Source organism: Oncorhynchus gorbuscha, linkage group LG10, assembly GCF_021184085.1.
Source record: "Oncorhynchus gorbuscha isolate QuinsamMale2020 ecotype Even-year linkage group LG10, OgorEven_v1.0, whole genome shotgun sequence".
Taxonomy (NCBI): domain Eukaryota; kingdom Metazoa; phylum Chordata; class Actinopteri; order Salmoniformes; family Salmonidae; genus Oncorhynchus; species Oncorhynchus gorbuscha.
The window spans coordinates 67329313-67351164 of record NC_060182.1 but is presented as its reverse complement, the minus strand read 5'-3'; the positions used below and the strand labels follow the sequence as shown (position 1 = coordinate 67351164).

Below are 21852 nucleotides of genomic sequence, written 5' to 3'. Positions count from 1 at the left end.
ATAATGGTTAATTCATTATTATTTCATACACTGAAAAATTAAAAGGGATACAGAATAGGCTATAGCCATCCTCATCTGAACTTAAATCAATGGACTACTGTGGTCCAAAGATGGCCACTAACCACACAGTCAACTTGATTCACCACTAAGCTGTGGAATAAATAAATCCACTCGCAATAATGTAAACTACAAGAAAAAATGAGCGCATTATATAAAACATATCAATGGCGTATTTGCAGTAAACCATGTAAATTACATGAACAAATGCGTCTATCAGAAGACAATAGATCACTTACCGATTGTATTACGCACGAAAAATCTGTCAAACGAACACCGCGTCCCTTTCCTCTGAAGAATGTTTATCATCTCATACACATCTTCTTCATAACGTTTGATTAATTGAAAAAATAATATGAGTAGTGGACAACAGCCACATAGAAAACGCTAAATAAAATCCCAGACGCGGCAATGGAGCTCACTCACCACTGAGCTATACGTCTTTATCCTGCACTTAAAGGGCCAGACACAACATTTCTTCCACTGGGATATGATCCAATGAGCGGGAACATGCACTATAATTGTCCCATCACAACAAGTCTGAGTGGTCATGCTCCTGGATGGAGAGTGCAAACCAGATAATTTAGGTCCCATGAGCACGTTGTTGAAAGATGCTGAAGTGCATTCAATGCGGCTCTGTCAGGTGGACCTGCTTGCCAAGAAAAAAAGGGTTGTATAGAAGATTCTTTTGAAAGATAGCATTGGAAAAATACCAATACTTGAGAACAATGCCACCAGCCTGGAGTGGGTTTAGGCCCCTAGTAAAATGTTTTATTTTTCAGAAGTTATTAGCAGCTTTAGAGCCATGTCTTCTGCGAATAGGCACATTTTTAAATAATGAGAAACAATATAGCTGTGACATTGACACATTCTAAATGTTAATAATCATTCTTTGATTATATTGAAATACTCTATATCTAATATCTATATTGAAAAAGGAATTATATTGACATTGTTGGTGAAAATAAATGAATAGAGTTGTAGGTGTGGTAAGGAGCCCTCTAGTGGGAAAGAGAAGACATCAGACAGCAAGGGTCAACAACAGTTCAACCACAAAGAATCATGGGCAGAACCTTTAAAAGGAATACAAAAATATGTTTATTTTTTATTATGGCAGCTCAGAACAAAAACAGTGATACAAAATACAGTTGTAGCAAAAATACAAAGCTCTCATGTGTGTTTTCTTGTTCCAAGACAAATTACCAGCAATAACTTACGTCTTTAACTTAATTTCTGGTCCGGTGAGCTATTGGAGTATGAGTGTGCCTTGCCTAAGATTATTCTGTCTCTGAGAAGCTTTGAAGAAGGAGTAGTAGTTGGTGAAGAGAATTAAAGCCAAGGATCTCATCTGATGCCACCTTTCTGAGCATATCAACAAGTAGAGCTGGTAGAATATCATCGCACCTTCCAAGATGATGAGGATGTTCAACATTCGTAAGGGCTTGAAGAAAAATTAAAGGATAAAAATAGACAAAAAAAGAGGAGGCATGTTGTTATTGAACAAACAATGTCTGGAAGTACAACAAGCCCTTTAGCTTTGGCTGCCTGAGGTGCAAACAAGAACCGTCTTGCATTTGGTGTTACTCACATAAAAGTGATAGTGGGAGACGTCCGAGGGGACAGCTACATTCTAGTGCCCTATGGTCTTGTATACATTTTTATTGTGTTTGACCAGGACACCCTGGGGCCACATGTACTCTTCCGTCCATCTGTAGGAGGAAAAGAGAGAAGAGGGTTCAAATAGATACAAAGCTAATCGAACACTCGTCTGTTAAATAGCCAGCTATCAAATGAGCAGAGTTTAGTCTGTCCTTTCTCTTGGAAGTCAAATGGATGCAAATATCTGGGAATACATTTTAGCTCAGCCCTTAAGAATCTGTTTAAAGAAAACTACACTCCCCTCAAATGCTAAATTAAAGACCTGATTCGCTGGTCCACTCTCCCTGTGACTACGATTGGATGGATTAACATAGTGAGGATGAACAAATGTTCTTTCCAGAGTTCATAGTCTCATTCAAATGAATTCCTGTATTTGCCCCCAACTGTATGCAGGTGCATGATGCCCTTGAATATACTACAACAAGTAACAGGGACGTTTCTAGCTTTATGGGGGCCCTAAGCGAGAGTGGTTGGGGGGCAAAACATTTTAGTGGCCCTCTTGGCAGCGTAGAGAAAATGTTACAGTTGTAAAGCTAATTTCCTGAAGTTCAAATCATTTTGCCAAGGGATGGAGAAAACATTTAGCAGTTTTTAAGGCTAATTTCCTGCTATTCTACACATTTTGCCATGACTTTTGCCATTTTCATATGATATCTGAGTGAATAACAAAATCAATGGGGGCCCCCGCGACGTCAGGGCCCCTGATTCTGCCATGATAACTACAAGGGTTAGATTGCTGGCTAGACTAACTTACCTAGAAACATATAACATGTTAGATGAAATGGGCTAATTGAGTGACTGACCTAAAACGATGAAAACTGCTGATGCACTACCAAATTTTGAAATTACACATGTTTTTTTCTACTATACTAACAGTACGTTTAAACCAACTGATTTCCTAATTTGTTTTGTTTTTTGGTTGGGAGGCCCCTGGGGGCCGCGGGGCCCTAAGCGGACACTTATGAGTAACAACAATATTAAAAACAATGTTATTACTAAAGTAATTACAGAATTCTAGTCCCTCCCAAACCCTCAGTGATATCATCAGTGCTTCTCAGGCCGTGATGCCTCCTCACTAGTAGTACTTACATGTGCTGCAGGACGTTGGAACAGAGAGAAGGGTCCACTTTGTGCCAGCTGCCCAGGTGTGCTGCAGCCTTGTGGAGCAGGTCACAGTAGCGTGGGGGCAGCAGGTGCCTCATGAGGATGACTGAGGTACTGACAGACACCAGGATGAAGAGCTCACAGGACCAATGCTTGTCCACGCATTGTGTGCTCTGCAGAGGACCAGCACACAACCAGAATAAGCAGCCAGAAAAACACAGCGCCCTCAGAGACACATTGCAACTGCAGGCATTAAGCAATGTATCTATTCTTGATTATGTTGACAAACCTAATTGGCGATATATATCAATGCTGCACTACGGTGCAAAAAAAAACAAAAAAGGGAGATCTGACGGTAGACCCTCCTTTCTCAAATCTCAGTAGTTAGTACGTCACAACACATAAGGCTGGGAAGTCACTTATTAGTTACTCACCTTAACAAACCATACAGGTACGAAGGCCACGTAGTAGGCACTGAACATGGAGCTGACCAGCACCTCCCTCATCCTCCAGTTGAAGTCCATCTTCAGGTACTCCACCTCTTTGCGGATGAGGTCTGGGGAGAGGCAGCAGGCGCGTGTGGGCATGGCCTGGACCCCGTACAGCTGGCTGGTGTGCTGCTTCCACGTCTCGTTCAAAGCCGTCATGTAGTCACGGCGGCGCCCCATGCTACCCAGCTCCTTCGACCCGATGTTAGTGATGGGCGAGAGTGGCCCCTCCCGGCAGAAGTAGCAGTTTAACCGGGAAAGGGGAATGTACATCCCGAACCTGTGGAAACAGGGGATTGCAGAACTTTCAGGTTACAACGTATTCCAAACTGACATGGTTATCTTTCAGGCTATTCAGGTCATTTGAATCCTAATTGACACTGATGACCGACTTGAGCTGTATGGAGAGCATCACGTTACTCTGAGACACTGGAGGTGTTCAGAGTCGTTGAACTTGACAAGGGCTCTGATCCCTAGTGAAGGTTGATACTAGTGAGTGTTGTTGGGCAGTGAATAGGTCATGTACAGTCACCTCTAAAATGAATGGCACCCTCAATAAAAAATGAGCAGAAATGACAAAATCAAATAAATATAATCCAAAAATATATATATAAATATATAAAATAAATCAAACAAATATTGAGTTACAATGTATGCAGAACTTTTAAAAATATATATAAATTAACACCTAATAAAATTGCTCAGAGAAAGACATTTTGTTTAACAATACAAAATTGTCACCCATAAAGACACCATAATTTGCAAATAAATTCATACAAAATCCTACAATGTGATTTTCTGGACGCCTTGAGAGGCATTGAGAGAGAAAAGGGGGGCAGACAGGAATGACATTTGTTGTTATATGACAATAAGGTATTAGGGACAGAAAAAGAACCAAGTGGGTTTGAGAAAAAACAGAATGGTGCCAAAAAACATTAAATTGAAAAATATCACAAAATAACACTTGCATGAGTAAAAGTGTTGCAAATTGCTGTATTGTTTATAACAAATCTATATTATCAAAAATAGCTAAATGTGAATTCCTACCTCTTTTACAATCGCTGCAATCAGCCTGCGAGCCAGTATGATGACTGAATAGAGGTAGAAGTTCTGCATCAGACAAAACATCATATTACTTACTGAAAACTAAATTAGCATGCCATGAGAAGTGAAATCATTTACAACAGTATAGTGACAACATTTGGAAAGGAATCACTTTCAGGGTGTAGTTCATCAAATTTGTCAGATGTTATTTGGGCTTGTGGGTACAAAGAATGGACACTGCCAATATGCACATCCGGTCCTCCATAAACGGGACATTGTCAATCATTTATCAAATCTGTAGTGACATTATGTCCACCTAATGTGGTCAAATACAAACAAACAAACCCCCACACAATGGGTGTGGGAGCATATTTGGGATTTTTCCTACATTTATAATAGAGAAAGTTCTTGGTTTAAGTCATGTTTCAGTGTTTGGTACAATACATTGCTCCAGTTCTCTTGCTTTTTTGTTATGGGATACTATCTAAGAGATCATGCAGCGACTCATGTCCACTATTTGGGCTTGTGGGTTTTGTTTACATTCTAGAAGGCTAGTTGTAATTGTCACTTTTCATCAGATGTAGTTTATCATCTGTGGAGCCATACGGTTATCTGACAATGTTCTCATTTTTGTTATCCCTGTGGAAATAATTGCACTTACCTGAAGATACTAGAGCTGGGAATTGCCAGGGACCTCACAATATAATATTACCACGATACTTAGGTATGCATTGCGATTCTCATGATACTAAATGTATTGCGATTCAATATTGGGATTTTTTTTAGATTTGATGTTCCAAACATATTGCTGACTATAGTGCCTTCGGAAAGTATTCAGACCCCTTGACTTTTCCCACATGTTGCCGTATTAAACATTTTTATTAAATAAAACAATTTCCTCAATCTACACACAATAACCCCATAGTGGCAAAGCAAAAACAGTTATTGCATTTTTTTGCTAAGATCAATTTAAAAAAAATACAGAAATACTTTATTTACATAAATATTCAGACCCTTTGCTATGAGACTCGAAATTGAGCTAAGGGGCATCCTGTTTCCATTGATCATCATTGAGATGATCTGGTACGGCTGATTAGCTGTCCTAAGTAAAGCTAATTTAAGTGGGAGCATTCTACTACCCTCTTCAAACCATTATATTCATCACCCCACTGGGAACCACTGACACAGCTGGCTAGCCTATCTTCAAAGAATCAGCTTCAGGAGCGAACGGAAAGTAGAATAAACTCTAGTTCTGTCCAGGACTACACGACAAGTCAACGGATACCAGACAACAACAGTAGAACACGGGTGGGGACCTTTTTGGACAATCAGAGCATTACAAGAGTGCAGCGGAAAGACCCAACCAAACCCCTTTCCAAGAAGGCTTGGTTCCGACAGAGATACACCGCAAACCAAGGCATTCACACGTAAATACATTAATGATTTCTTACTCCAAAACGGGCGGCGGTGTGCAAAGTATATGATTATTGTGAGAGTAGTTTCTAAATGTACCAAAGTATTGTCTCTGTCCCTCTCTCGCCCTACATGTCTTTTTGTAACAAGCCGCCATATTGTGCCAGTCCGCTAGGTATTAAGTAGGGATGCACGATATATGGGTAAGCATATTGGAATCGGCCGATCTTAGCTAAAAATGCCAACATCTGCCCGATGTCTAGTTTAAAGCCGATGTCAAAGCTGACGTTCATACCTATATAACGTAGATGACACCACAAAGAAATAGTGCTACACACCATTCCTAACCTAGCCCACAATGTCTGCTGTGTGGATCTATTTTGAAGTTTCAAAGGAAGATACCAAAAAGGTCATATGCAATGTTTGTGCTGCTATTATTTCCCGAGGAGGGGAGAAAGTGAAATCGTTCAATACCAGAAACCAAATTACTCATTTGAAAGAGCATCATCCCCAGACGTTCAGCAACTACTTAGAACAAAAGCAGAAAAAAACTAAGCGCACTTGAACACCTAAACAGGTTCAAGTCGAGCAGTCATTTGAAAGAGAAAGAAAATGTCAACGAGACAACTCAAGGGTGAAATCCATAAAAACGTCAAGATAATGGAATTCATTGCCCTTGACAATCAACCGTTCTGTTGTGGATGATGTTGGCTTTTGCCGACTGGTCAAGCACCTCGAGCCCCGGTACACACTACCAAGTAGGCGCTATTTTTCAGATGTTGCCCTACCAGAGGTACACCGTATTGTTGAAATTAACATCTGTGAGCTACTTTCTATGGGTGTCACTGCTATTAGCTTCACGACTGAATATTTGAACCAACAATTTACGACGTTTGGAATGAGACTAATGTGAGGTAAAGTTATTTGAGGAAATGATAACTTTGTAATCTGAATATTTTTCGTTGGTGCCCCGACTTCCTAGTTAATTACATTTACATGATTAATCAGTTGATCGCGTAATACTAATTACAGAAAATCTTTGATGAAAACTATGTCTTCAGTTTAATGATAGTAAAGACACGACATCCTGATTCCTGCTTACAAGCAAAAATTAAAGCAGGAAGCACCAGTGACTCGGTCAGTACAAAAAGTGGTAAGATGACACAGAGGCTTAGCTACAGGACTGTTTTGCTAGCACAGACTGGAATACGTTCTGGGATTCTTCCGATGGCATTGAGGAGTACACCACATCAGTCACTGGCATCATCAGTGACGTTGTCCCCACAGTGACCGTACGTATATACTATAACGAGGAGCCATGGATTACAGGCAACATCCACATTGAGCTAAAGGGTAGAGCTGCCGTTTTCAAGGAGCGGGAGTCTAACCTGGAAGCTTATAAGAAATCCCGCTATGCCCGCTGACGAACCATCAAACAGGCAAAGCGTCAATACAGGGCTAAGATAGAACCGTACTACACCGGCTCCGAACGCTCGTCAGATGTGGCTGGGCTTGCAAACCATTACAGACTACAAAGGGAAGCACAGCCAAGAGCTGCCCAGTGACACAAGTCTACCAGACGAGGTAACTTACTTCTATGCTCGCTTCGAGGCAAGTAATACTGAAACATGCATGAGTGTGTCAGCTGTTCCGGATGACTGTGACCACGTTCTCTGCAGTTGATGTGGGTAAGACCTTAAAACAGACCACAACTTCTACCCGCTAGCCATAAGACTCCTGAACATCTATTCAAATGGCTACCCAGACTATTTGCATTGCCCCCCCCCCCCCCACGATGCCGCTACTCTGTCACTTTAATAACTCTACCTACATGTACATATTACCTCGACTAACCAATGTGCTCGCACATTGACTCTGTACCGGTACCCCCCGTATATAGCCTTGCTATTGTTATTTTAGTGCTGCTCTTTAATCATGTTACTTTTATTTCTTCTTTTTTTAAACTGAATTGTTGGTTATGGGCTTGGAAGTAAGCCTTTCACTAAGGTCTACACCTGTTGTATTCGGTGCATGTGACAAAATTTGATTTGATATCCTGGTTAAGAATGAAACGACTGAACAACGAAAGACCACAGCAGGCAAGTGAAAGAAATAGCTTTTCATTATGTCTTATTATTATTATTATTATTATTATGTCTTATTATGTCTTATTATTATTATTATTATTATTATTACTATACTGGTAATGGGGACATACGTAAATTCCAACAAAACAACATTTTGGTCAGTGTGTGTGTATTTCAACTATACTAGAATGCTCAAAAGGTCAATAAAATTTTAAATATCGGGCAAGTTAAATGTTTGATATCAGTATCAGCCAAAAATGTCATATCGGTGCAACCCTAGTATTAGGTGTGTATGTTTATCCTGTGTTATCATTTAGCTAGCTAGTAAATAAATAATTAAACCAATTTGTGTAGTACTGAATCATAAGTAAGGCTGGGGTTTTTGCAGATGCAGGAGGTTACGACTGTTCAGAATGATGATATGATACAAGGTTATGATAAATACATTGACTGTTTTGTGAATGAGATAGATAAGACCTTTAGAGTTTAATTCGGGAGATGGTAACTCTTTAAACAACCACTCTCGTGGTGCCCCAAAATGAAAGTAAAGAGTAGAGCTTGAGCTCAACAGAGCTCCAGAGTTCCCCTTTGGAGATGGTTGTCTTTCTGGAAGGTTCTCCCATCTCTGCAGCACTCCACCAATGAGGATTTCATGGTAGAGCGGCCAGACGGATGCCACTCCTCAATGAAAAGCACACAACAACCAGCTTGGAGTCTGCCAAAAGGCACCTAAAGGACTCTGACCATGAGAAACAAGAATCTCTGGTCTGATGAAAGCAAGATTGAACTCTTTGGCCTGAATGCCAAGCGTCACATTTGGAGGAAATCTGCCACCATCCCCAATGAGAAGCATGGTGGAGAAGCATGGTGGTGGCAGCATAATGCTGTGGGGATGTTTTTCAGTAGCAATGACTGGGAGAGTATTCAGGATCGAGGGAAGAATGAATGCTGCAAAGTACAGAGCGATTGATGAAAACCTGCTCCAACGCGCTCAGGACCTCGGACTGGGGGGCTGAAAAGTCACCTTAGAACGGGACAACGACCGTAAGCACACAACCAAGACAACGCAGGAGGGGCTTTGGGATAATTCTCTGAATGTCCTTGAGTGGCCCAGCAAGAGGGCGGATTTGAACCCGATCGAACATCTCTGGGGGGGACCTGAAAATAGCTGCGCAGCGACGCTCCCCATCCAACCTGACAGCTCGAGAGAATCTGCAGAGAAGAATGGGAAAAACTCACCAAATAGATGTGTGCCAAGCTTGATGGGTCAAACCCAAGAAGACTTGAGGATATAATCATTGCCAAAGGTGCTTCAACAAAGTACTGAGTAAAGGACCTGAATGCTTATGTGATAGTTTTATTTTTATAAATCAGTAAACATTTCTAAAAAAATAAAAATAAAACGTTTTTGCTTTAATATTGTGTGTAGATTGATGAGGGAAAAAAGATGTAATACATTTCAGAATACGGCTGTAACATAGCAAAAATGTCAAAGTGTCTGAATACTTTCTAAATGCAATATTATACACGGCTCAAAAAAAAGGGAACACTAAAATAACACATCCTAGATCTGAATGAATGAAATATATCTTATTAAATACTTTTTTCTTTACATAGTTGAAAGTCACACTCAAAATTAAAGTGGAAAAACACACAACAGGCTGATCCAACTTTGATGTAATGTCATTAAAACAAGTAAAAATGAGGCTCAGTAGTGTGTGTGGCCTCCATGTGCCTGTGGTGCAACGTGGCATTGGTGGATGGAGCGAGACATGATGTCCCAGATGTGCTCAATTGGATTCAGGTCTGGGGAACGGGCGGGCATCAATAGCATCAATGCCTTCCTCTTGCAGGAACTGCTGACACTCTCCAGCCACATTGTCTTGCATTAGGAGGAACCCAGGGCCAACCGCACCAGCATATGGTCTCACAAGGGGTCTGAGGATCTCATCTCGGTACCTAATGGCAGTCAGGCTACCTCTGGCGAGCACATGGAGGGCTGTGCGGCCCCCAAAAGAAATGCCACCCCACACCATGACTGACCCACCGCCAAACTGGTCATGCTGGAGGATGTTACAGGCAGCAGAACGTTCTCGACGGCGTCTACAGACTCTGTCACGTCTGTCACATGTGCTCAGTGTGAACCTGCTTTCAGCTGTGAAGAGCACAGGGCGCCAGTGCTGAATTTGCCAATCTTGGTGTTCTCTGGCAAATGCCAAACGTCCTGCACGGTGTTGGGCTGTAAGCACAACCCCCACCTGTGGACGTCGGGCCATCATACCACCCTCATGGAGTCGGTTTCTGACCATTTGAGCAGACACATGCACATTTGTGGCCTGCTGGAGGTCATTTTGCAGGGCTCAGGCAGTGATCCTCCTGCTCCTCCTTGCACAAAGGTGGAGGTAGCGATCCTGCTGCTGGGTTGTTGCCCTCCTACGGCCTCCTCCACGTCTCCTGATGTACTGGCCTGTCTCCTGGTAGCGCCTCCATGCTCTGGACACGACGCTGACAGACACAGCAAACCTTCTTGCCACAGCTTGCATTGATGTGTCATCCTGGATGAGCTGCACTACCTGAGCCACTTGTGTGGGTTGTAGACTCAGTCTGATGCTACCACTAGAGTGAAAGCATCGCCAGCATTCAAAAGTGACCAAAACATCAGCCAGGAAGCATAGGAACGGAGAGTTCACCACCTGCAGAACCACTCCTTTATTGGGGGTGTCTTGCTAATTGCCTATAATTTCCACCTGTTGTCTATTCCATTTGCACAACAGCATGTGAAATGTATTGTCAATCAGTGTTGCTTCCTAAGTGAACAGTTTGATTTCACAGAAGTGTGATTGACTTGGAGTTACATTGTGTTGTTTAAGTGTTCCCTTTATTTTTTTGAGCAGTGTGTATTGCTGCGGTAGCCATGCTGGTAAAGTAGGTGTGTCCAAAGTTGCCTGGTACTGTGTGCGTGTATATATATATATTTTAACTCAGCAAAAAAAGAAACGTCCCTTTTTTAAGACCCTGTCTTTCAAAGATAATTCGTAAAAATCCAAATAACGTCACAGATCTTCATTGTAAAGGGTTTAAACAGTTTCCCATGCTTGTTCAATGAACCATAAACAATTAATGAACATGCACCTGTTGAACGGTCGTTAAGACACTAACAGCTTATAGACGGTAGACAATTCAGGTCACAGTTATGAAAACTTAGGACACTAAAGAGGCGTTTCTGACTCTGAAAAACACCAAAAGAAAGATGCCCAGGGTCCCTGCTCATCTGCGTGAACGTGCCTTAGGCATGCTATAAGGAGGCATGAGGACTGCAGATGTGGCCAGGGAAATAAATTGCAAAGTCCGTACTGTGAGACGCCTAAGACAGCGCTACAGGGAGACAGGACGGACAGCTGATCATCCTCGCAGTGGCAGAACACGTGTAACAACACCTGCACAGGATCGGTACATCTTACCTGTAGGACAAGTACAGGATGGCAACAACGGCCCGAGTTACACCAGGAACACACAATCCCTCCATTAGTGCTCAGACTATCCACAATAGGCTGAGAGAGGCTGGACTGAGGGCTTGTAGGCCTGTTGTAAGGCAGGTCCTCACAAGACATCCCCGACAACAACGTTGCCTATGGGCACAAACCCACGGTCGCTAGACCAGACAGGACTGGCAAAAAGTGCTCTTCACTGATGAGTTGTGGTTTTTGTCTCACCAGGGATGATGGTAGGAATCGCGTTTATCGTCAAAGGAATGAGCATTACACTGAGGCCTGTACTCTGGAGCGGGATCGATTTGGAGGTGGAGGGTCCGTGGTCTGGGGCGGTGTGTCACAGCATCATCGGACTGAGCTTGTTGTTATTGCAGGCAATCTCAATGCTGAGCATTACAGGGAAGACATCCTCCTCCCTCATGTGGTACCCTTCCTGCAGGCTCATCCTGACATGACCCTCCAGCCATACTGCTCGTTCTGTGCATGATTTCCTGCAAGACAGGAATGTCAGTGTTCTGCCATGGCAAGCGAAGAGCCTGGATCAAATCAAATCAAATTTTATTTGTCACATACACATGGTTAGCAGATGTTAATGCGAGTGTAGCGAAATGCTTGTGCTTCTAGTTCCGACAATGCAGTGATAACCAACAAGTAATCTAACTAACAATTCCAAACAAAAATACTGTCTTATACACAGTGTAAGGGGATAAGGAACATGTACATAAGGATATATGAATGAGTGATGGTACAGAGCAGCATACAGTAGATGGTATCGAGTACAGTATATACATATGAGATGAGTGTGTAGACAAAGTAAACAAAGTGGCATAGTTAAAGTGGCTAGTGATACATGTGTTACATAAGGATGCAGTCGATGTTGTAGAGTACAGTATATACATATGCATATGAGATGAATAATGTAGGGTAAGTAACATTATATAAGGTAGCATTGTTTAAAGTGGCTAGTGATATATTTACATCATTTCCATCAATTCCCATTATTAAAATGGCTGGAGTTGGGTCAGTGTCAATGACAGTGTGTTGGCAGCAGCCACTCAATGTTAGTGGTGGCTATTTAACAGTCTGATGGCCTTGAGATAGAAGCTGTTTTTCAGTCTCTCGGTCCCAGCTTTGATGCACCTGTACTGACCTCGCCTTCTGGATGATAGCGGGGTGAACAGGCAGTGGTTCGGGTGGTTGATGTCCTTGATGATCTTTATGGCCTTCCTGTAACAACGGGTGGTGTAGGTGTCCTGGAGGGCAGGTAGTTTGCCCCCGGTGATGCGTTGTGCAGTCCTCACTACCCTCTGGAGAGCCTTACGGTTGAGGGCGGAGCAGTTGCCGTACCAGGCGGTGATACAGCCCGCCAGGATGCTCTCGATTGTGCATCTGTAGAAGTTTGTGAGTGCTTTTGGTGACAAGCCGAATTTTTTCAGCCTCCTGAGGTTGAATAGGCGCTGCTGCGCCTTCTTCACGACGCTGTCAGTGTGAGTGGACCAATTCAGTTTGTCTGTGATGTGTATGCCGAGGAACTTAAAACTAGCTACCCTCTCCACTACTGTTCCATCGATGTGGATAGGGGGTGTTCCCTCTGCTGTTTCCTGAAGTCCACAATCATCTCCTTAGTTTTGTTGACGTTGAGTGTGAGGTTATTTTCCTGACACCACACTCCAAGGGCCCTCACCTCCTCCCTGTAGGCCGTCTCGTCGTTGTTGGTAATCAAGCCTACCACTGTTGTGTCGTCCGCAAACTTGATGATTGAGTTGGAGGCGTGCGTGGCCACGCAGTCGTGGGTGAACAGGGAGTACAGGAGAGGGCTCAGAACGCACCCTTGTGGGGCCCCGTGTTGAGGATCAGCGGGGAGGAGATGTTGTTGCCTACCCTCACCACCTGGGGCGGCCCGTCAGGAAGTCCAGTACCCAGTTGCACAGGGCGGGGTCGAGACCCAGGGTCTCGAGCTTGATGACGAGCTTGGAGGGTACTATGGTGTTGAATGCCGAGCTGTAGTCGATGAACAGCATTCTCACATAGGTATTCCTCTTGTCCAGGTGGGTTAGGGCAGTGTGCAGTGTGGTTGAGATTGCATCGTCTGTGGACCTATTTGGGCGGTAAGCAAATTGGAGTGGGTCTAGGGTGTCAGGTAGGGTGGAGGTGATATGGTCCTTGACTAGTCTCTCAAAGCACTTCATGATGACGGAAGTGAGTGCTACGGGGCGGTAGTCGTTTAGCTCAGTTACCTTAGCTTTCTTGGGAACAGGAACAATGGTGGCCCTCTTGAAGCATGTGGGAACAGCAGACTGGTATAGGGATTGATTGAATATGTCCGTAAACACACCGGCCAGCTGGTCTGCGCATGCTCGGAGGGCGCGGCTGGGGATGCCGTCTGGGCCTGCAGCCTTGCGAGGGTTAACACGTTTAAATGTCTTACTCACCTCAGCTGCAGTGAAGGAGAGACTGCATGTTTCCGTTGCAGGCCGTGTCAGTGGCACTGTATTGTCCTCAAAGCGGGCAAAAAGTGATTTAGTCTGCCTGGGAGCAAGACATCCTGGTCCGTGACTGGGCTGGATTTCATCTTGTAGTCCGTGATTGACTGTAGACCCTGCCACATGCCTCTTGTGTCTGAGCCATTGAATTGAGATTCCACTTTGTCTCTGTACTGACGCTTAGCTTGTTTGATAGCCTTACGGAGTGAATAGCTGCACTGTTTGTATTCAGTCATGTTGCCAGACACCTTGCCCTGATTAAAAGCAGTGGTTCGCGCTTTCAGTTTCACGCGAATGCTGCCATCAATCCACGGTTTCTGGTTAGGGAATGTTTTTATCGTTGCTATGGGAACGACATCTTCGACGCACGTTCTAATGAACTCGCACACCGAATCAGCGTATTCGTCAATATTCCCATCTGACGCAATACGAAACATGTCCCAGTCCACGTGATGGAAGCAGTCTTGGAGTGTAGAGTCAGCTTGTTCTGACCAGCGTTGGACAGACCTCAGCGTGGGAGCCTCTTGTTTTAATTTCTGTCTGTAGGCAGGGATCAGCAAAATGGAGTCGTGGTCAGCTTTTCCGAAAGGGGGGCGGGGCAGGGCCTTATATGCGTCGCGGAAGTTAGAGTAACAATGATCCAAGGTTTTTACCACCCCTGGTTGCGCAATCGATATGCTGATAAAATTTAGGGAGTCTTGTTTTCAGATTGGCTTTGTTAAAATCCCCAGCTACAATGAATGCAGCCTCCGGATAAATGTTTTCCAGTTTGCAAAGAGTTAAATAAAGTTCGTCCAGAGCCATCGATGTGTCTGCTTGGGGGGGGGATATATACGGCTGTGATTATAATCGAAGAGAATTCTCTTGGAAGATAATGCGGTCTACATTTGATTGTGAGGAATTCCAAATCAGGTGAACAGAAGGATTTGAGTTCCTGTATGTTTTCTTCATCACACCATGTCCCGTTAGTCATGAGGCATACGCCCCCTCCACTCTTCTTACCAGAGAGATGTTTGTTTCTGTCGGCGCGATGCGTGGAGAAACCCGTTGGCTGCACCGCCCTGGATAGCGTTTTCCCAGTAAGCCATGTCTCCGTAAAGCAGAGAACGTTGCAGACTCTGATGTCCCTCTGGAATGCCACCCTTGCTCGGATTTCATCAACCTTGTTGTCGAGAGACTGGACATTGGCAAGAAGAATACTGGGAAGTGGTGCGCGATGTGCCCTTTTCCGGAGTCTGACCAGAACACCGCCGCGTTTCCCTCTTTTTCGGAGTCGTTTCCTTGGGTCGCTGCATGCGATCCATTCCGTTGTCCTGTTTGTAAGGCAGAACACAGGATCCGCGTCGCGGAAAACATATTCTTGGTCGTACTGATGGTGAGTTGACGCTGATCTTATATTCAGTAGTTCTTCTCGACTGTATGTAATGAAACCTAAGATGACCTGGGGTACTAATGTAAGAAATAACACATAAAAAAACAAAAAACTGCATAGTTTCCTAGGAACGCGAAGCGAGGCGGCCATCTCAGTCGGCGCCGGAAGTTTCCAATGGGATCTCAATCCCATTGAGCATGTCTGGGACCTATTGGATCGGAGGGTGAGGGCTAGGGCCATTCCCCCCAGAAATGTCCAGGAACTTGCAGGTGCCTTGGTGGAAGAGTGGGGTAACATCTCACAGCAAGAACTGGCAAATCTGGTGCAGTCCATGAGGAGATGCACTGCAGTACTTAATACAGCTGGTGGCCACACCAGATACTGACTGATACTTTGATTTTGACCCTCCCTTTGTGCAGGGACACATTATTCCATTTATCTTTTGTCACATGCCTGTGGAACTTGTTCAGTTTACATCTGTTGTTGAACCTTGTTATGTTCATACAAATATTTACATGTTAAGTTTGCTGAAAATAAAAGCAATTGACAGCGAGAGGACGTTTCTTTTTTTGCTGAGTTTACACACACACACACACACACACACACACACACACACACACACACACACACACGTCAAAAGTTTGGACACACCTACTTAACCAGCATGGAAACCACAGCAATACGCCATCCCATCTTGTATGCGCTTAGTGGGACAATTATTTGTTTTTCACCTGGACAATGACCCAACACACCTCCAGGTTGGATAAGGGTTAGACTTAGGAGACTGATGAAGTGCTGCATCAGATGACCTGGCCTCAACAATCACCCGACCTCAACCCAATTGAGATGGTTTGGGATGAGTTGGACCGCAAAGTGAAGGAAAAGCAGCCAACTAGTGCTCAGCATGTGTGTAAACTCCTTCAAGACGGTTGGAAAAGCATTCCAGGTAAAGCTGGTTGAGAGCATGCCTAGTGTGCAAAGCTGTCATCAAGGCAAAGGATAGCTAATTTGAAGAACCTCAAATATAAACTTAGATATTTTGATTTGTTTAACACTTTATTCGTTATTACATGATTCCATGTGTGTTATATCATAGTTTGTCTTCACTATTATTATATTATGTAGAAAATAGAAAAATAAAGAAAAACCCTTGAATGAGTAGGTGTGTCCAAACTGTTGACTAGTATTGTGCGTGTGTATGCATGTATATCTATCCAGTGGTCGCCAACCAGTTGATCACGATCAACTGATCGATCTTCAAAACATTCCTAGTCTATTTCCAAAATGTTTGTAGAAAAGCCAACGATAGACATAATTGCTTGCACTCTTTTTTTTCGTGTTGCGCTGTTGGCGGTAGGTACACTTGATTCAGAAGCCCTGCGAACCGGGTAGGCAAAGTGTTCCAATTCTGAACCATTTCATTTGTCTGAAAGGACAGACTCCGCCTACCCGGCAGACCGGGAGGTCTGTGGCTAAATAGTGTGCCTACTGCGCTGGCCAATCGGATAGCTCAAATCATCGTGCCTACAGCCTCCACAACCACAGCAAATGTAATACTAACCTATGTGAGTTTTAAAACCATGACCAGTGAGACTGTCAAAGAATACAGAAAAGAGCTGAGTGAGTGAGTTCATGTAAGTTTTTATTCAACACTATTACAAAACATGCTTCTCCCTACTTCCACAGCAATGAATGAGTAGCCAAGTGTCAATATCCTGCATTTGTATTATTCTTAGCTGCTCATCATGTCTTTCAATATTGAGAAATATTTCACTTTCTCTGGTCATAGGCACAATATGGATTTGTGCATGAGGCAGATGCGGTGCGACTAGAGTTTTGCCAGTCAGGTGGAAGATGGTGTCCCCTCTCTCTCTCGTCAGTCTCACCGGAGGAAAGGAAGGAGAGAGTAGGGACCGTAAGAGGATGACCCTCTGCTGCTCTCTCCGCCGCTGAGACTAATGTTGTGTTCAAAACAACTGGGAACTCGGAAATCTACAACTTCAGTGCGTTCAAGACAACTGGGAACGCCGACAAAAAGTAGATCCAGCTGGGAAGAATATCTTTGAACGGTCATCCAAAACGGAAACTTGAAAGCAGCATGACCATCAGATGTAGATACCATCAGTAAAATAAAAAGGCAAATTATGCTCAGCTGTCCCTCGCAAGTGCTACAATAAACAATTATTATTTTTATTTTTTATCAAAGCTTTGAAATATAACATGGTCTGAGAAGAACAATACGGGCAAGCCAGACATAGCCAATATACTGTCACAATGTATTAGGCATACTGCACAACCGTCATTCCTACAGAACAGTTTTAGGTTAATGTTATTATTATTTATTTTAATTCTGAGCGGAAGATCTCAGCTTGCTTTTCGACTGCGAAAGTAATCTTGACTCAGAAACGGTTGGTGACCACTGCTGTACATACTGGAAACCTCTGGAATAAAGTATATTTTGTTTTTTACTCTTTATGTCGGAGTTTGTGGTCGTTAACTAGAGTGAGTGATGTGCATTTACCATACAGTCTCCAACCTAAGCTATCGCTGACCCTACAATGGTAATGAAGTAACCACACACAATCAAACAAACCAATCATCTCCCAAAGTCAGCCATGAACCCTAAAAGCCTAATTAAAAAGCCTAACATCATCAGTCAGCGAGAGGGATGGACTCACCAGCGAGGTGTGTGAGGGAGGGTGTGAGTTGGGGTACCACCACACAGTCTTGTAGATGTTGACATACTGGACAAAGAGGGCACTGGGGTGGCAGAAGAACAAGTGCAGCTTGAACAGAACGTTTTGTGTCCATGGATAACTCTGGGATCTTACAGTGCTTCACAGGAACTATGGTCTGGGCTGCCAACGGGGGACTGGATAGGCTCGTACCCGAGCCAATCCTAACGGTACAACACACAGGGCTTTCAAAACAAAAGATTACTTTGTGTTACTACAGGTTGATATCTAAAGACTATAGCGTATTACTATTCTCACCCTCCACAACAGCAGGACTGTGGTATGGGCCTACACAAAAAAACAGCTGTCTATAATCAAGGAATAAAGAAACACTCTTACAACATGTCACAGTGTTCTATGTAGTACACAGTCAACCCATACGATCCCAATGTCCCCTCACCTTGTCCGAGAGCAAACACCTGTGACTGGGGAGCTGGTAGAGTGGTTGTCATTGCTGACCGAGCCTGGCTCACTGTTTATTGGAGACCTGCAGTAAGCAGTGCGGTTGACCCCTCTCTGTCCACCTGCCATCGCAGACACCCCCACGTTTCTCTTCGTCTTGTATATTTGTGTGTCTGAGCGCTACTCTTTCTTTAAACTGATCAAACTGTAGGAAATCACCCTGGTGATTAGAAAAGTTGGTTAATTTTCTTATTTCTATAGGCATCACGGCTCAAAAGAAATATGGTCATCTAGCAATGCTATGATATACTGCAGCCCAGTGATGTCATGGACAGTAGTCAATTTAAGATTATGGTTGAAATGTAAAGTGCCCAAAGGTTATTTTTCATTTACAATACCCAAATCAAAGATCATGTTTATAAGGCATATTAAGCGAAACATTGACAGAATATTAAAGAGTGATTTGCTATTTATCCACCCGATAATAACTGGCCTGAGTACAATTTGAACAAACATACTGCAAGTCTAGAAATATCTGCTAATCGATGCCTCAGCACAAGGTCCACCTGTGTAATGATCATGCTGTTTAATCCGTTTCTTGATATGCCACACCTGTCAGGCAAAGAAGGAACCACATTTACTCATGAGGCGAGACCAACATATTTTCCGGGAACCGGCATACAAAACCGAGTTTCATCAATGATGCGACAGGTCATACATATATTACACAAGTACCTGCATCTTATCGTAACGTGCACGAGATAAAAACGCGTCTTTCCGCCAAACCAGTCTTTCCGGCAAGACAGTAAAAATGCATGCTCGACAAAATACCAAAGACTGCGGCCTACCATATAAACAGACAGCATAATGGCTAGCTAACGTTACCCAACTCATACAAAATGTAAGCTTACCGAGGTTTGGACAGGGATTTTATCTCAAATGCGGTTGCAGTATATGAAGTTGCAGGTTACACAACAAACTTTCCGAGCATTTGTTGAGAAAAATGCACGTTCCCCATTATAATAAACGAAGTTGATCATTGTGTTGATGAGGTACTACAGATGTGTGATAGCTTGGGGACGTGATGAGGACATCATGACATGTGGGAGAGGAGTGTTTCTTTGAAGAGACATCATGCAATACCAAATATGTGTATAACTAAACCAAAATAGACCACAGCCTGCCGTTTCCAATGGGAACAGATGCGTCATGGTTTTGGGTAGAACAAGCAAATAGATGGGCAGAGCCAAGCACGAGCTAGCGAGGTCCTATTGGCTCATTCTAGCAGACATTTGCATAGTTCCGGTAGGAAACGGATACTATGTGAAGTACACTTGTGCAATAACTCAAATTCGCCAATTGTGCTCATTTTAAACAACGGATTTTTTTAAACTCTGGCAAAGTGTAAAATCTACTAAATGTAGTCCACTCTGTTCATAACAGATTACATCTTTGGGAATAGAAAACTGTATTGAGAGTAAATGTTTCATCGATGAGAATATGTTCAGAATGTAGGCCAAAATCAAAATTTTCCCCCATCTTCTCCCACTGGCCGGCGGCTGAGCTTCCTCTCCACTACCAAATTTGGTAGTTTAGTGGAAACGCCAAGCAGATGCTTCATATTTATAAATCCAGTGAATTATATCTCGTCGTTCTGTGGTAATACTGTATTTACATATTACGTCCTAATCATTTTAATTTGGAGATTCACGAGTTAACAATTTCACCATAATACAACAAGCGTTGACCTTACCGTGAAATGCTTACTTACAAGCCCTTAACCAACAGTGCAGTTCAAAAAAGAGTTAAGAAAATATATACCAAATAAACTAAAGGCTATATACCGAGTCAGTGTGCGGGGATATAGGTTAGAGGTAATTTCTACATGTAGGTAGGGATGAAGTGACTGCATAAACCGCGAGTAGCAGACCTATATAAAACAAATCAGTCCATAAACTTCACATTGCTTTGCTGTTATGATCAGATCAACATAAGTAGGCCTAGTATACATTGTTCAATGTATGAATTCATTGACTGTACTTTCGCATAGATCTGCATCTCACGCTCATCAACCTACAGATGTTCAAGCGTTCCTGCATCCTCTCATTAATCACTGGTAAGACAGGACAAGTGAATGCAATGTGGTGGATGGCTCCTGGGAATTTATTTTCACCTGTCCAGTTCTTTGACAGCTATTCAAATAGTTGTTTATAGATATGTTGTATTTCTTTTCCCACCTATAAGTGTCAGCATTTAGTTGGTCTGGGGATTGGATACATACCAGTTTCCCTAATTTGTATCTATGGTAATGGATAAGATTTACATAAAAGTGCATCATGTGACTGATGAATCTTCTGAATCCAGATAAATCCTCAACTTTTAGCTTGAAATATCTACTCAAATCTAATCAGCAGCATGTCCCTTAGAGCCATTTCTAACTATTTTTAGGTTGTCAACTTGAACCCAAATAATCTGCATTTCACCATGCACTTGCAATACTCTTCAGTTAATAAGGATGGTAATAAGTTAACTGCCTGAAGTTCTCACATGGGGCACATTGATATTTAAAATAAAAAGGTGTGCTATCAGTGGGAACAGCAACATTTTGTTTCTGACCATGACCCTCAGGAAATCAAATAACTGATAATGCCTCGATCCAATCTGACAATGACATTGTGCATTGCTTGCCGTTTGAGGTCACAGGGGTGATAATAAAATTTGAGAATTGATGACAACCTTGAAGACAGAACAGCATATGCATTTGGAAGGTTGGCCTCAGATTAAATGATATGTACATATTTTAATTCCTTTCAAAAGGTCAGATGATTCCCCACTGTTTATTTCCATCCTGCTGAAGTGCCCTCTGGTTCAGCCCTCTAAGGGACTGCTCAGCCCAATGACAACAGGAGCTTTTCTCATTGTCAGATAACATACAGCCTGCCAACAATGGATGAACCATCTGTTAGTGCATATATTCTGATGTTGATAGATTTTAAAATCAGATCACCCTAAAAAAAAATATCCTTGAGTGGATGGTCAGGGGGCCGGAACATAATTAAAATTATTTGTTGACTGCAAGAAGCCCAAACATTTATAACATTACTAAAATGTCAAAATATTGCCTACATTTGTATATGATCACAAATCTTGCGTGAATACTTCTGCACAGATCTCCAAAATTGTAATCACTAGGCACTGATTTGCTGCTGTTTCAGTCTAGCGACCTCCTCTCCATATTTTCCAACTGCTAAGAGCATTGTCTCAGCAACCTGTCTCAACTGCAGTGGTTTAAAGTACTTAGGTAGTACTTTAAAGTATATTTACTTAGGTCATTTTTTTTTGTGGGGGGGGGGGGTATCTACTTTACCATTTATATTTGACAACTTTAACTTGACCACATTCCTAAAGAAAATGTCATTTTACTACATATACATTTTCCACTATCCAAAAGTACTATACATTTTGAATGCTTAGCAGGACAGGAAAAGGATCCAATTCATGCGCATATCAAAAGAAC

General features: G+C 42.8%; 1 protein-coding gene across 1 annotated transcript; it reads right to left on the bottom strand.

Moving 5' to 3' along the window:
• Positions 1-1131: 1131 nt before the first annotated feature.
• LOC124046391 (transmembrane protein 39B-like) lies at positions 1132-19222 on the bottom strand. The gene is made up of 6 exons (XM_046366719.1): positions 18334-19222; positions 17877-17958; positions 3255-3588; positions 2806-2993; positions 1646-1766; positions 1132-1498 (listed from the first exon to the last, which is right to left on the bottom strand). The coding sequence occupies exons 1-5, from the start codon at positions 18383-18385 to the stop codon at positions 1688-1690; spliced, it is 735 nt and encodes a 244-aa protein (XP_046222675.1). The 5' UTR covers positions 18386-19222; the 3' UTR covers positions 1132-1498; positions 1646-1687.
• Positions 19223-21852: the final 2630 nt, after the last annotated feature.

Bases quoted from the DNA above. Each gene is read 5' to 3' on its own strand.
- LOC124046391 (XM_046366719.1), bottom strand. From the start codon at position 18,385: ATGACAACCACTCTACCAGCTCCCCAGTCACAGGTGTTTGCTCTCGGA. The intron at 17,959-18,333 runs GTGAGGGGACAT...CTGCCACCCCAG, and splicing joins GGTGTTTGCTCTCGGACAAG to TGCCCTCTTTGTCCAGTATG. The intron at 3,589-17,876 runs GTGAGTCCATCC...CTGTTTCCACAG, and splicing joins CTCCCTCACACACCTCGCTG to GTTCGGGATGTACATTCCCC.